This window comes from Monoraphidium neglectum (assembly GCF_000611645.1).
Source record: "Monoraphidium neglectum strain SAG 48.87 unplaced genomic scaffold scaffold00016, whole genome shotgun sequence".
In the NCBI taxonomy this organism is placed as follows: Eukaryota; Viridiplantae; Chlorophyta; class Chlorophyceae; order Sphaeropleales; family Selenastraceae; genus Monoraphidium; species Monoraphidium neglectum.
The window spans coordinates 6539-19362 of NW_014013611.1; the positions used below are offsets into that span (position 1 = coordinate 6539).

Consider the following 12824-nt stretch of genomic DNA (forward strand, 5'->3'; position numbering starts at 1 on the left):
GCGGCGGGGCGTGCAGGGGGCCGATGGGGGGCGCATATAGGTTTTTGGGGCGTGTGCGAGCGTTTGGCCGTCACCCGCCAGCATGCCCAAACAGCGATGATGCTGCAGGAATATTGTCATGGCAACGCAAGTGCTGCCCTCCACATCAGCTATGGAGGCGAGATGTACCCTGTATGCCCCCTACTCGGCGGCGGGGAACACTTGTGTTCCCCAGGGATCAGCTGGAGTGACGCCTGGGTGACACCCCCTTGGCACGCCGCCCACGTACGTTTGTTTCTTCTTCTCATTTGCACGTGTTGTGCGCTGCTGGCCACAGAGCAGCAGGCGCGAGCACAGGATTTTCACAACCACCCTCCCAGCCCTGGGGGGACGGCAGGCGCCGCGCGGCGCGCCGAGCCGTTGCGTGCGCTGCAGCAGCGTGCAGGTCGGGCGGCGGCCGGCGGGCCTGACTCTTTGGGCACTTGGGTATTCAGTTGCCCCATCCTACCCCCACACACTTTGGTTGTAACCTGGAACCCGCGAGCGCACAGCTGATCTGTTTGGATCAAGTCACATGCATTTGTCACCTTCACCACGAGTCAATGATCAGGAAGCCGCTGGTTCACCAGCATGCACCGTCATCGTATCATACCCCACCAGGACAAGATGACTTGCTGCTTGTCACGCGTAAATTGAGCCTGTGCGGCCTTCAAGCAACGGAGTGCTCGGGCTCATCTGGCGGCAAGATTTTGATCTCTTGATCTGGGATCGGCAGCGGATGCACGGTTCACGAACTTTTCACAAGCGTAAAACATCTTCGGGTTGAAAGACAACGCGCCTAGAATATGCAGTGGTGTAAATGGAAATGGCGGGAGCGCCAAAGTGCTCTGTTCTGGACATCTTTCAGGGCATTGATGATCATGCAGCAAGCAATAGTGACGCAGAGGGTGGCGTAGGTGAGGGGACCCTTTCTTTGGCACCCCCGCGACTGGTGCACGGCGCTGGCTGCGTCACCACTGCTGTATTTGCCCATGGCCGCCTTCCCTGTTGCCGCTGCTGCATCCCCATTCGCGCATTGCATGCAGGGCCCATCAAGGCTGCAGCGGTCCGCATACGTGGCTCAGCCGACCACCAGCTGCTGTTCCTCGCCCAGGATGGCGCACAACGCTTGCCTTCGGCTTTTATGCTGCGCCGCAGCCCCCAGGGCCAGCGGACAGCTGGCGGAAGTGCTGGCGGCGTGCCTCTGCGCCTATCGCCGTTGACGCCACCCCCCAGCGGCGCTGACGGTGGTGATGAGGTGCTTGCTGTTGGCTGCGTGGCCGTGGGGCCGTTGGGAGTCAAGTGCCCGGCTGTCGTGACACGCACAGGCACGTCTCTGGCCGTCCGACAGCTGAGCTATGATGGCGGCGGCGAATGCAGTGGGCAGCCCGCGCACGGTTCTGGCGGCTGGCTCTTTGAGACGTCTCAAGAGTTGCACCATGCAGCCGTTGCCGGCGCGGCGAGCAATGCCTGCGCCCTTTGGGACGGCCCTGTGGTCTCCATCCAGATGCGAGGCAACAGCAGCGTCGGCGTAGCCTCAGAGGGACAGCAGCGGCAGCAGCAGCAGCAACAGCAGCAGCAGCAGCAGCAGCAGCAGCAGCAGCAGCAGCAGCCACAGCAGCAGCAGCAGCAGCAGCAGCAGCAGCCGCAGCCGCAGCAGCAGCCACAGCAGCAGCAGCAGCAGCAGCAGCAGCCACAGCCACACCAGCAGCGTGCGGGCAGCATGCAGAAGCGGGGCACCTGCTGCGAGGGGCTCCTGCTTTTTTCACATGGGCTTTGTGGCCAAGGGGGACAGGGCTGGGGCTGCTTGGAGTTGCCTTTGACCAGTGCAGGCCTCCTGCGGCTGCTGCCCACAGGCACGCCACAGCGCACCAGCTGGGCGGCAGCAGCAGCGACAGAGCAGCTGGGATGGGGCCTAGTGCATTGCAGCGCTGGAAGCGATGGCAAGCTGGATGCCTGGGTATGGCTTGGGCCCCAGGGACAGCAGCAGCAGCACAGCGGGCTGCACGACGAGCAGCACAGCCAGGAGGAGAACGGCGGCAGGCTGGCAGCTACCGGCTGCGTTCTGCTGCAGCTCGCTGTAAGCGGCGGCATCAACGGCGGCATAGAGCTGAGCGGCTGGTGGGCGCTCGGGGCTCCTGACGTGTCGGCCGCATGCTGGATCAGTGGAAGCAGCAGCGCATGCGTCAGTGAGCTGTTATTGCGGGGGCAACGGCAAGACTGTCGCCGGGAGCAGCAAGAGCAGCAAGAGCAGCAGCAGTGGATAGCTCTGGGATCCAGCAGCGGTTGGGTCGCGGTCTTGGACCTGCAATCTGGGGCCGTGGCAGCTGCCGCACAGGTGACAGGCGCAGTCTTGCAGATAGAGATGGTGCCACGAGTTGCCATTGGTCGGCAAACACTTGCTGCGGCACTTGCTGTGCTGCACGCGGCAGGGCAGGCTGGCAGCAAAATGCAGCAACCGCACCCTCAGCAGCGGAGCAGGCGGCGGCGGGTGAGCTCAGAACCGGTCAGCCAAGGTCAAGGCGGGCTGGTGGTTACCCTGTTGTCCGGAGCAGGCAGCAACAGCAGGAGCCCAAGCGTTGGCGGCGCTGCAGGGGACAAGAATGCCAGAATGCAGCAGTTTGCACTCATCAAAGGCGCAGCAGCGCTGGTCGTGCCTGGCGGCGGCATCGGCCTCGTTGCACCACCGGCCGACTTGTCATCCGAAGCTGCTGTGCAAGAGGGATGCCGGGTGGGGGGTGCAGACAGGGCTGTGGCGGTCGTGATTCTGCACACCAGCGGCGGCGGCGGTGGCGAAGACAGCGGCGAGCCAACCTGCGGCGGCACTGACGGCGGAGAGCCCGTGGGGGAGCGCTGCGAGGTGCTTCTGCCTGAAGACCGGGGCAGCAGCACCGGCGGCGCTGCAGGGCGCCTGTCGGCGGTGTGCCTCATGGCCGGGCCCGCTGAGGATGGCTGCGAGGGGGACGCCTCAGGTCGAGAGGACGTGGCAGCGGCCAGCACTGGCCAGGGCGGACAGGTCAGCTTTCCGGCCGAGGCGGAGGGACTGGGTGCCATCCTGGGCTCTTTGCGGAGCCTGTGGCAGCAAGGTGGGCCGTGCTGCTCAGGGCTGGGTGCTTTCGTTCTAAAATGCGCTCCTGTGATGGGCTCTGATTGTGCTTGGCTGCTCTGCACAAGTACACATGGCACCCTGCACCACACGTACACGTGGCATCACGCCTTACACGAACAGGCCTGGCAAATTCAAGCGCTGCGCATTGCTGTCTTTGTTGCGCCCACCACCTTGCAAGCTCAAACCTTTGATTGCGCAACATCCCCCCTCCCCCCCCCCCCAAAAAAAACACGGTCCCAGGCTGCCAAGACGTTGGCCGTCTCACCTGGGCAATTTCAGCGCGGCGCGGTGCCCTCACCGTCGCCGCCTCAAACCTCTCCAGCCTGGCCGCGGCATCTATACAGCAGCCCGCCCTGCAAATCATGTGCGGCGGCCGGGGCACCGGCGACGATTGCATGACGGCGGCCCAAGTGGTGGCGACAGCGGTGCCGGTGCGCCAGCAGTCACTGCCGCTGGGGGCGCTCGATCCTTGCGGTGCAGTGGCGGCGCTCTTGGTGCTGCTGCGGCAGCAGGCAAGCAGCCGCGGAGCACCGAGCATCGCATCGGCAGCATCGGCAGCCGAGTTGGAGGTGCGGGGTCTGACAGCGCCAGCCGCGCAGCTGCTGCTGGAGCTCCGCAGCTGCAGTTGCAAGGTCATGGGGGACGAGGCGGTCATCACCGCACAGATCCAGCCGGCAGTCGTGACGGGGTTAGAACCCTTGGCTTCCAGCGCTTCCATCGGCCCTGCGAGTGCGGCCGGAGGCGGCAGTAGAGACTGTGCGGCCCGGCGGTGGGAGGGCCCTGCTGTGCGGCCCAACCAGGCCGCCCTGCTGGTGTGGCATGCGGCGCTCCCACTATCCGCGCACAGCAGCTGGCAGTGGGACGCGGCGGCAGGGCTGCTGACCGTGGAGGCGGCGGTGGGGCTCGCCCAGCTGCTGCCGGTTGTGGCAGCGCAGCAGAGGGCGCGGCAGGAGGTGCGGTGGCGGCGCGCGTCTGCTCACGGCGGCAGGACGGCGCCATCTCCGCCAGGGACTGCTGCGCGTGGCGCCCTGGAGGAGGAGGGCTGGGCTATCAGCGAGGGTGGGGAGGTGGGGCAGGCCAGCAACCCCTACGTTGAAATCGTCGAGGAGCTGTCCACAAGTGCGCTGGACGGCGCAGGCAGCGGCAACGACGACGCCCGAGGCTGCAGCAGCAGCGCCACAGGCTGCGACGGCAGCAGCGCAGAATATTGCTGGCTGGAGGTGGGCGTGGTCGTTTCAGCAGAGGTCCTCCCCATGCTGGCGAAAGGCGGCAGCGGTAGCGCGGCAGTGCCGCAGGCCAGCGGGGTGCTGCTGCTGCAGCCGGTCGGGGCAGCCGTTGAGGAGTGGGCGGCGCAGCGGCTCGGGAGCTGTGCCCCGGTGCAGAACCCAGCCTCTGCAACAGCTGCCGTGGAGGGTGACCAGCCAGCTTTGGGCGGGCGAGCGAGGCTGGTGATGCACGGGCGAGCGGCATGCGAGGAAGCGGGAGAAGCCACAGCGCGAACGGTAGCACAGGGCTTGCTGGCAGGTGATGACACTCGCCAGGCCCGGCAGCAGCAGCAGGAACAGCACCAGCAGCAGCAGCAGCAGCAGCAGCAGCAGCAGCAGCAGCAGCAGCAGGAGGTAGGGTACAACGACACCAGTCAACGATATGATGAGCAGCAGGATGAGGATGATGACGACCATGCGATCATCGAGGAGTCAGAGCTCAGTGAATCATCTCACCCCATTACGCTGACCCAGCCGCCGCGTGCGGTTATGGCAGCAGCAGCGGTGGCAGCGAGACAGCAGCAGCAGCAGTTAGTGTCAGGAGAGGGCGACGCATTGGCGGCAGTCCAGCTGCCAGCCTTGCGGATGCGAGATGCGGCAGCGCCCACAGAGGAGCTGCCGGATGTTCAGGGGGCAGCGGTAGCGGTGGCATTGACCGGGGGGATCATGGCGGCGTTGCCAGACATACCGCACGAGTCGCGGTGTCTGCGGAGGGGTGATAGTGCTGCTGAGCTCAAGGACATGAGACAGCCAGCAGCGCCAAGCAGCAGCGGCGGAGGTGGCGCAGTAGACATTGATCGGGACACCGCTGCTCATCCCTGCATGCATCAGCGACGACACCTGCTGGTGCATGGCGGTTCAAGGGGCTCCTTGGCGGTGATGCTGCGGGCGCTCGTCTTGGACATGGGTTTTGAGCTTGCAGGCGGCGCAGGGTTGGAGCAGCAGCAGCAGCAGCAGCAGCAGCAGCAGCCGTGGCAGCAGCCGTGGCAGCAGCCGTGGCAGCAGCCGTGGCAGCAGCCGTGGCAGCAGCCGTGGCAGCAGCCGTGGCAGCAGCCGTGGCAGCAGACGTGGCAGCAGACGTGGCAGCAGCAACAGCAGCAACAGCAAGCAGCAGTGGAGGCTGCTTGCGCAGCAGCAGACAGCGGCATGCACATCTGCCTTGTGCTGCGTCCCCCCTCGCCCTGGGCTGCGCCGCAGCGGGCCCAGGCGCCAAAACTTGGATGCACAAAATCAGGCCCCTACCTTGAGCTGCTTCTGCATGGTCGTGAAGAGCTGGCGGAAGCACAGCTGTGCGGCAGCTGCCTGGCTGACCTGGAGCTGCTGCGTGTCGCGCTGGTGCAGGCAGCAGCCCAGGCCATGAGCTTGGAACAACGCTCCAGCAGCTGCACTAGAGACGACAGCGGTGCTGATGCCGGTGTCGGCCACACGTGTGGCCTGCGTGTTGAGGAGAGCCCCGCCAGTCGTGAGTCCCTGGCTGGCTGTGCTGCCGCCATTGACGCGCTTGAAGAGGCCTTGGCACTGCACAGCCGCGCAATAGAGGCCGCTCTGAAGCAGCAGCAGCAGCAGCAGCAGCAACAGCAGCAACAGCAGCAGCAGCAGCAGCAGCAGCAGCAGCAGCAGCAGCACCAGCACCAGCAACAGCAGCAGCAGCAGCAGCAGCAGCAGCAGCAGCAGCAACAGCAGCAACACGGGCATCATTGGGATGCAGGCGCCACTAACGTCGGTCGCGACCAGCGGGGTAGCAGCGGCCTCTTCGTGCAGCAGCCTGGGAAGCGGGTCGCGGCAGAGGCGGACGACTGCGGCATGTTGCGGCTGGTGCCGTCCGGCAGTGCCCGCTGCGACGCCCTGTGGTTGGCTTGCTTGAGGGCTCAGGCCGACCTTGACACGGCAGTGGCGCATCTTGGTGCAGCAGCATGAGCGCCGGGTCAGGGCGGCAGTGCAGTCACAGCCGCAGTCTGCCGACACCCATTTGATGTGAGACTCAACTGCTGCAATCCCGTTGCCCGCTCTAGCTGTTGTAAGGACCGTGAATGAAATGAAAGCCATCCACCGACACGTCAATGAGTTCAGCTGGATGCAGCTTTGTACAATCGAAAGGCGTGCAGCAGCATGTCGGTGGCGAAAAATGTCAGCTGGATGGTGCTCAAAGTTGGCGTGCTTCTGGGGCTGGGGCTGAGCCACACCCAAACCATCCCTGCTTTGACCATGATGGCAGTTGCGCATTGAGCCCATCGCCACACTAAGAGTTGGAACTGTGGCGCGGCTGAACCACAGTTCATAATGTGCTGAAGTGCAAAGGAGCTCACACACATCTTCTAATGTGATTCAAAGGCATCAATTCTGAGGGATTGCACTGTCACCGCGCAGACACCCCGGCCTTGTGACCGAGTGACACCGGCCATGAAAGCCGGCTCGAAAGGTTGGTTGGTAGCTAAAAGCAGAAGATGTGAGCGAAGCATCCTTACGCGCCAAAAATGTTAAAATGTCACATCCTGAACGAGAAGAGGCGGATGTAGTCCTGAGCGATCTACATTTGGAGACTCAGCACGTGCCCGGCCTCATAAGCTCACGATTTCACTACAGAGATCCCGAAGATGAGATCCACCACAGCTGTAGCGGCACAAGCAGCAGCGGCGAGGACGACGGCGTCGATGCCAGCGTGGGCGAGGAGCCGCTGCTCCGCCGCCCTGCTGTGCGCCATGTCCTGCTGCGCCACTCCATGGCAACCCCGCTGAGTCGGTGCGGGGAGCAGGTCTGGCGAGGTGCATGCTTGCTCGCGGATGCTACGTTGGCGCTGCGCAGCGGCGCGGAAAGGTGGCACGCCCTGGAGCTTGGCAGCGGTCTTGGACTTTTGGCAGCGCTGTCTGCGGCGCGGCTGCGCTGCCCTCTCTTCATTGCCACAGACTGCGCGGCGACTGTGCTAGAACTAGCAGCAGCCAATATCTCGATCGCCAGCGCCAGCTCCGCCTTGCCTGGCAGAGCAGCCGGCACCACACTTGTACGGCATCTGTCGTGGTTTGACTTTCTGGGCGTGGACCCTTACAGCCTGACGGATTGCGAGATGCTGCGGCTGCTGAATGGTCAAGCAATCAGCTGTGACGGTGACAGCGTAGAGGGCCTGGGCAGTAAGCAGCAGCAGCAGCAGCAGCAGCAGCAGCAGCAGCAGCAGCAGCAGCAGCAGCAGCAGCAGCAGCAGCAGCAGCAGCAGCAGCAGCAGCAGCAGCAGCAGCAGCAGCAGCAGCAGCAGAGCCATGCGGTACCCCTGCCATCAAGAGACATCAACAGCTCGTTTCGCTGGTCCCCTGACGACCTGCACCTCCTGCTCTCTGTTGACACGCTGCTGGCAGCGGACGTGGTGTATGATCCGCCCCTCACAGAGGCCTTTGTACACGCTGCATCCTGCATCATGCGCTGGGTGGAGCGGCGGCGGCTGCTTGGCAGTGGCGGCGGCACCTCCCAGGGCACTGCGGCCGCTGCAGCGGCCCCTCTGCGGCTGCTGCTTGCGGCTGAGAAGCGCTACAATTTCACCCTATCAGACGCCACGCGGCCCCGTGCGGCGGCATGGGAGCACTTCTTGTCATTTGTTGACGTGGAGGGCGCAGACGCTGGTGTTCAAGGAGTAGGCGCCGCTGCCAAAAGGTCAGGCGCGCCTACTTCTCAAGCGCCGCGGCCGCTGCTTCATGGCCGACGGCTTCAGCTGCCGCCGCAGGTGAGAGGATTTGGTCCGGATTTGGAATTGGCTTGACGGGGCGCACCACCTTGCTCAGCTTGACCTGCGCAATGCCTTGTTGCGTCATGCTTGCCCCCCTTTCCCTTATCGCGCACGTCATGCTCCCCTTCGCTCCCTGTTTTTCTGATCCAGTCCCTGCAGTATGATCGGTCTCCTGACCTGGAGCTTTGGGAGCTGACAGCCGCTCCAAGCAGTAAAGAGGAGTAGCCGCAAGTACAGCAGGTGCCGCTTCGACAAACTTGTTGAGACTGATCACAGGTGGCAGCAAGTCGATGCAGGACCAGTGTTATGATGCATGCATGAAACCCAAGTCACTGGCTGACGGTTGCGCAGAGATGGCGATGAAACTTTGCCAGCTCTGTAATATACAATGTTGCACCACAGCTGGGCGTCATGAGCCGCCACCGAAGCCTGCCGACCTGCACTGCGGACAAAACCACTTCCTGCAGGGGTGAGCAAGGGTAAGCAGAGGTATGCAGCAGGGATCGGCAAAGTGGCTGCGCAAGCATGGCCCAACACGTATGGAACCAGCAAACGCGCTCTGCTCAGACTCCGAAACCGGCAGGCCCACGGCTCAGCGCCCGCCCCCTACCCCTGCATCTGCCCCGCTCACCCCTTGGGCTGCTGCGTGATGCCGACGCATTCGTAGTGGAACCACTCTATGAAGCAGTCCGGGTTGTCGCAGGCAATCATCTCGCCGTAGCTCACGTTGTTGCACACGCAGTAGCGCGGCTCGCTGCTGTCAGCCAGCGCGGTGGCAGCCGCCAGCGCCATGGGCGCTGCCTGCGCTGCCACTGGGGACCCTGAGGGCACAAAGAGGTGCGGTGCACACAGCAAGTGTGAGCCGTAGAGGCACTCGTGCAGCCAGCCCCGTCACTTCACAAGTGATGCTGGACCCACGCCGCCTGTCAAGCCCCAAGCATCACGGCGTTAGATGCAGGCCCCTAAACCACCCTGCTGCCAGTGCCCGCACCTGCGCCTGCTGGCTCCGTGCCGCCGCCGGTGCCCTTGCGCCGCGTGTACTTGCGCTTCTGCCGCACTGCCCCTGGTGCGTTGGCGGGGTAATCTGACTCTATGCCCAGGGCCTTGGACGCGGTCTCGCCATCCTGGCAAGATGGTGGGGGTGGGGGTGGGGTGCACAATCAAGGGCGAGGACCCAGCAGTCCGTGCACAACAACTGCTTTTGCCATGACTCGCACGCTGCACTGCGTTGAGGTCGAGACCCACAGCACGCTCGCTCAGCCGTCCCACCCATCGGGCGCGAGCCAGCCCCGGAGCCCCGACACCTCAGCCGCCGTCCCTGCCCTTGCGCCTTGCCCCGTCCCCCTGCCCGACCTTGAGCCCCAGGCGCGCCCTGTCTGAGTAGAGGTCCCCGTCGAAGGCACGCAGATCCTCGTCCAGCTGGCGGATGTGGCCGTCCACAAAGTCATAGCACTGCGCGGCGATGCGCACCTGCATGACAGCGTACGGCGCGCAGGAATGGAGGGGAGCGCGTGTGGCGAGACTGTCAGTCAGCGCGACGTCATTGTGTTCGCCAGGCGGCTGCCAGAAGGTGTTGCTCGTCAACTAAGGAGTGAATAGCAAGGCTGCTGCGGCCCGTCAGTGATGCTATTCACCCCCTTTCCCCCCCACCAAACCACCCGACCCCCCGCGCACCTTCTCCTCGGACAGGCTGAGTATTTTCTGCATGTCAGCGTTGATCTCATCTCGCTGCGCAGCCTCCGCCTTGGTGCGCTGCTTTTTGTTGGGCGCGCTGCCGGCCAGGCTGTCGCGGCACTTGTCCTCGACCGCGGCCTGCAGGGCTGCCACGCGCTCGTCGAGGTCGCGGATCAGCTTGAACAGGCGCTGCAGCTGTGGCGGCACGTCATGCACGCGGTCCACATACTTCTTCAGGTAGCTCGCCATCACAAAGTCGCCAGCCCTCCAGGGCCGCCCAGGGGCCACCCAGGGGTCGTGGATGCAAGGGCGTGCTGCGCCCGGTTGCTGCCGCTGCCGGCCGCGCTGTTGCGTGGGCCTCGTAGCAGGATTATGCGCTGCTGCTTGCAGGTCCGCACAAAAATAAGGTCTGTGGGGCTTTCGCCGTGCTTCAAGGATGCGCCCCGCCCCGCAGCACCTGTCGTGTGCGTCTGGCCCGCTTCGCACGCAGCGTGCGCACGCGTGACGCTGGCGTGGCAGGCAATACGGGAGGGTTCCTACTAGTGCGTAGATTGGTACTCGCGTGCCCCTGGTCGGGCAAAGTGGAGGGCGTGGAAGAGCTGGTAACAAAAGACGCACAACACGGGAGTCAAGACCGTCCTTTGTATTATTGTTCCAGAAATCATGAGCAATTTTGCTATTTCACATTGCCCTGCAGATACCGGCGACGTGGTTCCACATTAAACAATCCTGCGATCAAAATGATCTGATCGAGTGCCACATGTTTCAAAACCCCGTGCACAAGGCGTGGCAGAAGCAGTCTGCTCTCAAGGCCGAGGCAGGTGAGCAGCCTGCGGGGATGCCCGATGCATGCGGTTGCTCAAGTCGGCCATGTAACACATCAGGGCGCCACGACCCTCGCCACGCAGAGGCGCATGCTGCAAGCGCCCTGAGGGCTGCAGCCAAGCTTTCGGACGTGCTCACCGATTCGCTCAACGAGGAGGTTCGCGAGGTGTGGTGGGCAGCGGCGGGGCCGCGTTGCGGGCGGTGGTGGTGGGGCGGGTTGTTCCAGGCAAGAACATGGTAAACGATAGGGGTGGTGGCATCTCTTCGCAGGGGCGCATGCAGGGTGGCACGAGGGGCAATTCGCACAAACGCTGAGTCAACTGGATGGACAGCTGATCAACCTGGCACACCGCCGCTCGTGATGTGGCCTTGCGCAAGCCTGGGGTACAGCTAACGGAATTCCCTTCCCCACCTCCCTGGCCCCCACAAGCCCCCCAAGTCACCATAATCCCTCTCCCGCCGTTCTCCTGCAGAACTGTGAGATCTCACTGCGTCCCCCCTCGACCCTCCCCTGCAGATCTACGAGACCCAGAAGCTGCTTGAGACGGAGTCTCAGCTGCTTCGCCGCGAGCTGTCAGAGGCGCGCGCGACCCTGACCGCCTGGCAGGCCAAGCTGCGCGTGCTGCAGGAGGGCCTCAAGGGCGCGGGGGACCTGGAGCACTACGCAGAGTACCTGGCCAGGGAGGCCGCACTGGTGGCGCGCGCCAGCGCAGAAAAGGGCCTGCTGGGGGGCGCAGGACGCGCGGCGGCGGCAGTCGCCTCGTCGGGTGCTGCTATTAGCGGCGGCGGCGGCGATTCCGGGGCAGCGGGACAGGCAAGCAGCGCCATCGTCGTTGGTGACGCCGCGGTGGACGAGCAGGCGAGTGCTTTGCTGCCTCTCAGCTCCCATCTGCCGTTGTCGCGTGGCGCCAGCAGATGATGGCGGTGTACTGAGCGGCGGCTGCAGATGGCCGACGATGGAGGGCCTGACGGGGCCGTGGATGGTGTCGTCCAGGCCCTCTGGGTGAGCAGGCATGGATACCGTTTATGTGTGTGTGTGTGGGGGGGGGGTTGTTTGAGGGGTAATAATCTTACTGTTCTGGCTCAGTTGCCACGCCCTGTCTTGTGAAGAGCTGGTGTTCACACACAATGCGTGCGCTTTCGGCAGGATGGCATCGGCCGCTTCCGCCCGCTGGTCAAGCACCGCGAGCGCCTGGCCTATGACGCTCTGGCGGTGGCCTGCGGGTTGCGAGCGGTGGCCATGGTTGATTACGCACGTGTGCAGCCTCACGAGCTTCGCGCGGCGCTCGTGTCACTGAGTGGCGCCGGCGGGTTTCAAGGTGCGGACGCTAGTCACTTGTGTATTGTGAAGCGCCTGGCCTGGCGCTGCCGTGCCTGTTCCTTCAGGCCAGTCCTACCTTGTAACATGCCTTTCTCGTCATGGAGGGACCTGTGTCGCACCCTGACACCCCTCCTGCCCGCTTTTCATGCCACGTCTGCGGCCACCAGGTGGAGTGCTGGTGCTCGACGGCTGCTGCTACATCGCTGACCTGGCGCATCTGGAGCGGCGCCTGGAGGGCTGTCTGGGGGAGGGTGGCTGCGGCTGCAGCGCAATGGGCGGCAGCAGCAGCAGGGGCGGCGCCAGCAGCCACAGCACAACACAGCCCGTGCTGGTCAGCTTCGAGGGCGCTTCACCTGCATTGGCGGGCCATGCTCAGGCGCAGGTGAGATGAAAGCGCAAGCGCGTCACGCCCAGGCTCCTGACTGGCGAGGCACAACACATCCAGCCAGCAGGCAGCCACAGGCGTGGGATGATGGCACGCAAGCCGTGCTGCACGTTGGTGTCAAGCACGCACGACCCTGCTTCACTCGCTGCGCAGGCCCTGAAACGCCAAATGTGGCCCCTGCTAGCAGCTGTCAGACAGTGCCACGCGGCCGTTACGGATTCCACTGCGGGCGCAGGAGCTGCGGATGAGCCGGCCTGGCCTGTGCTCAACCTTGGCACAATTGCAGGGCTGCCTTGCATGCCTACGCTCAACGGCTGGCTGCTGGGCTACCCAGTGATCTACTGCGTATGCGGCTATGAGGATGCAGCAAAGGCCAGCAGGCTGCTGTCTGCGGGTCGGCTGCACCTGTTTACAATACGCTTGCCCTGCACGGCGCTGCGGCAGCTGACCGGTCAACACACTGCTGGCAATGTCAGTAGCACCGGGCGCAGGCTCGTCGTCAACACGTCGCTGCT

General features: G+C 64.2%; 5 protein-coding genes across 5 annotated transcripts; 2 read left to right on the forward strand and 3 right to left on the reverse strand.

The window, feature by feature from the left end:
- Positions 1–1555: 1555 nt before the first annotated feature.
- Positions 1556–2174, reverse strand: MNEG_0219 (hypothetical protein; the record flags this gene model as incomplete). Its single annotated transcript, XM_014051285.1, has 2 exons — positions 1556–1758; positions 2162–2174. 2 exons carry the CDS (start codon positions 2172–2174, stop codon positions 1556–1558), a joined length of 216 nt encoding a protein of 71 aa, XP_013906739.1.
- A 3448-nt stretch (positions 2175–5622) lies between these two features.
- Positions 5623–6087, reverse strand: MNEG_0220 (hypothetical protein; the record flags this gene model as incomplete). Its single annotated transcript, XM_014051286.1, has 1 exon — positions 5623–6087. One exon carries the CDS (start codon positions 6085–6087, stop codon positions 5623–5625), a length of 465 nt encoding a protein of 154 aa, XP_013906740.1.
- Positions 6088–7453: 1366 nt separating this feature from the next.
- Positions 7454–8300, forward strand: MNEG_0221 (hypothetical protein; the record flags this gene model as incomplete). The annotated part of the gene is made up of 2 exons (XM_014051287.1): positions 7454–8031; positions 8255–8300. The coding sequence occupies 2 exons, from the start codon at positions 7454–7456 to the stop codon at positions 8298–8300; spliced, it is 624 nt and encodes a 207-aa protein (XP_013906741.1).
- A 431-nt stretch (positions 8301–8731) lies between these two features.
- On the reverse strand, positions 8732–10027 carry MNEG_0222 (Inhibitor of growth protein 3; the record flags this gene model as incomplete). Its single annotated transcript, XM_014051288.1, has 4 exons — positions 8732–8925; positions 9096–9228; positions 9458–9574; positions 9779–10027. 4 exons carry the CDS (start codon positions 10025–10027, stop codon positions 8732–8734), a joined length of 693 nt encoding a protein of 230 aa, XP_013906742.1.
- A 511-nt stretch (positions 10028–10538) lies between these two features.
- MNEG_0223 (hypothetical protein) lies at positions 10539–11522 on the forward strand (the record flags this gene model as incomplete). Its single annotated transcript, XM_014051289.1, has 3 exons — positions 10539–10599; positions 10687–10769; positions 11121–11522. 3 exons carry the CDS (start codon positions 10539–10541, stop codon positions 11520–11522), a joined length of 546 nt encoding a protein of 181 aa, XP_013906743.1.
- Between the last annotated feature and the right edge of the window lie 1302 nt (positions 11523–12824).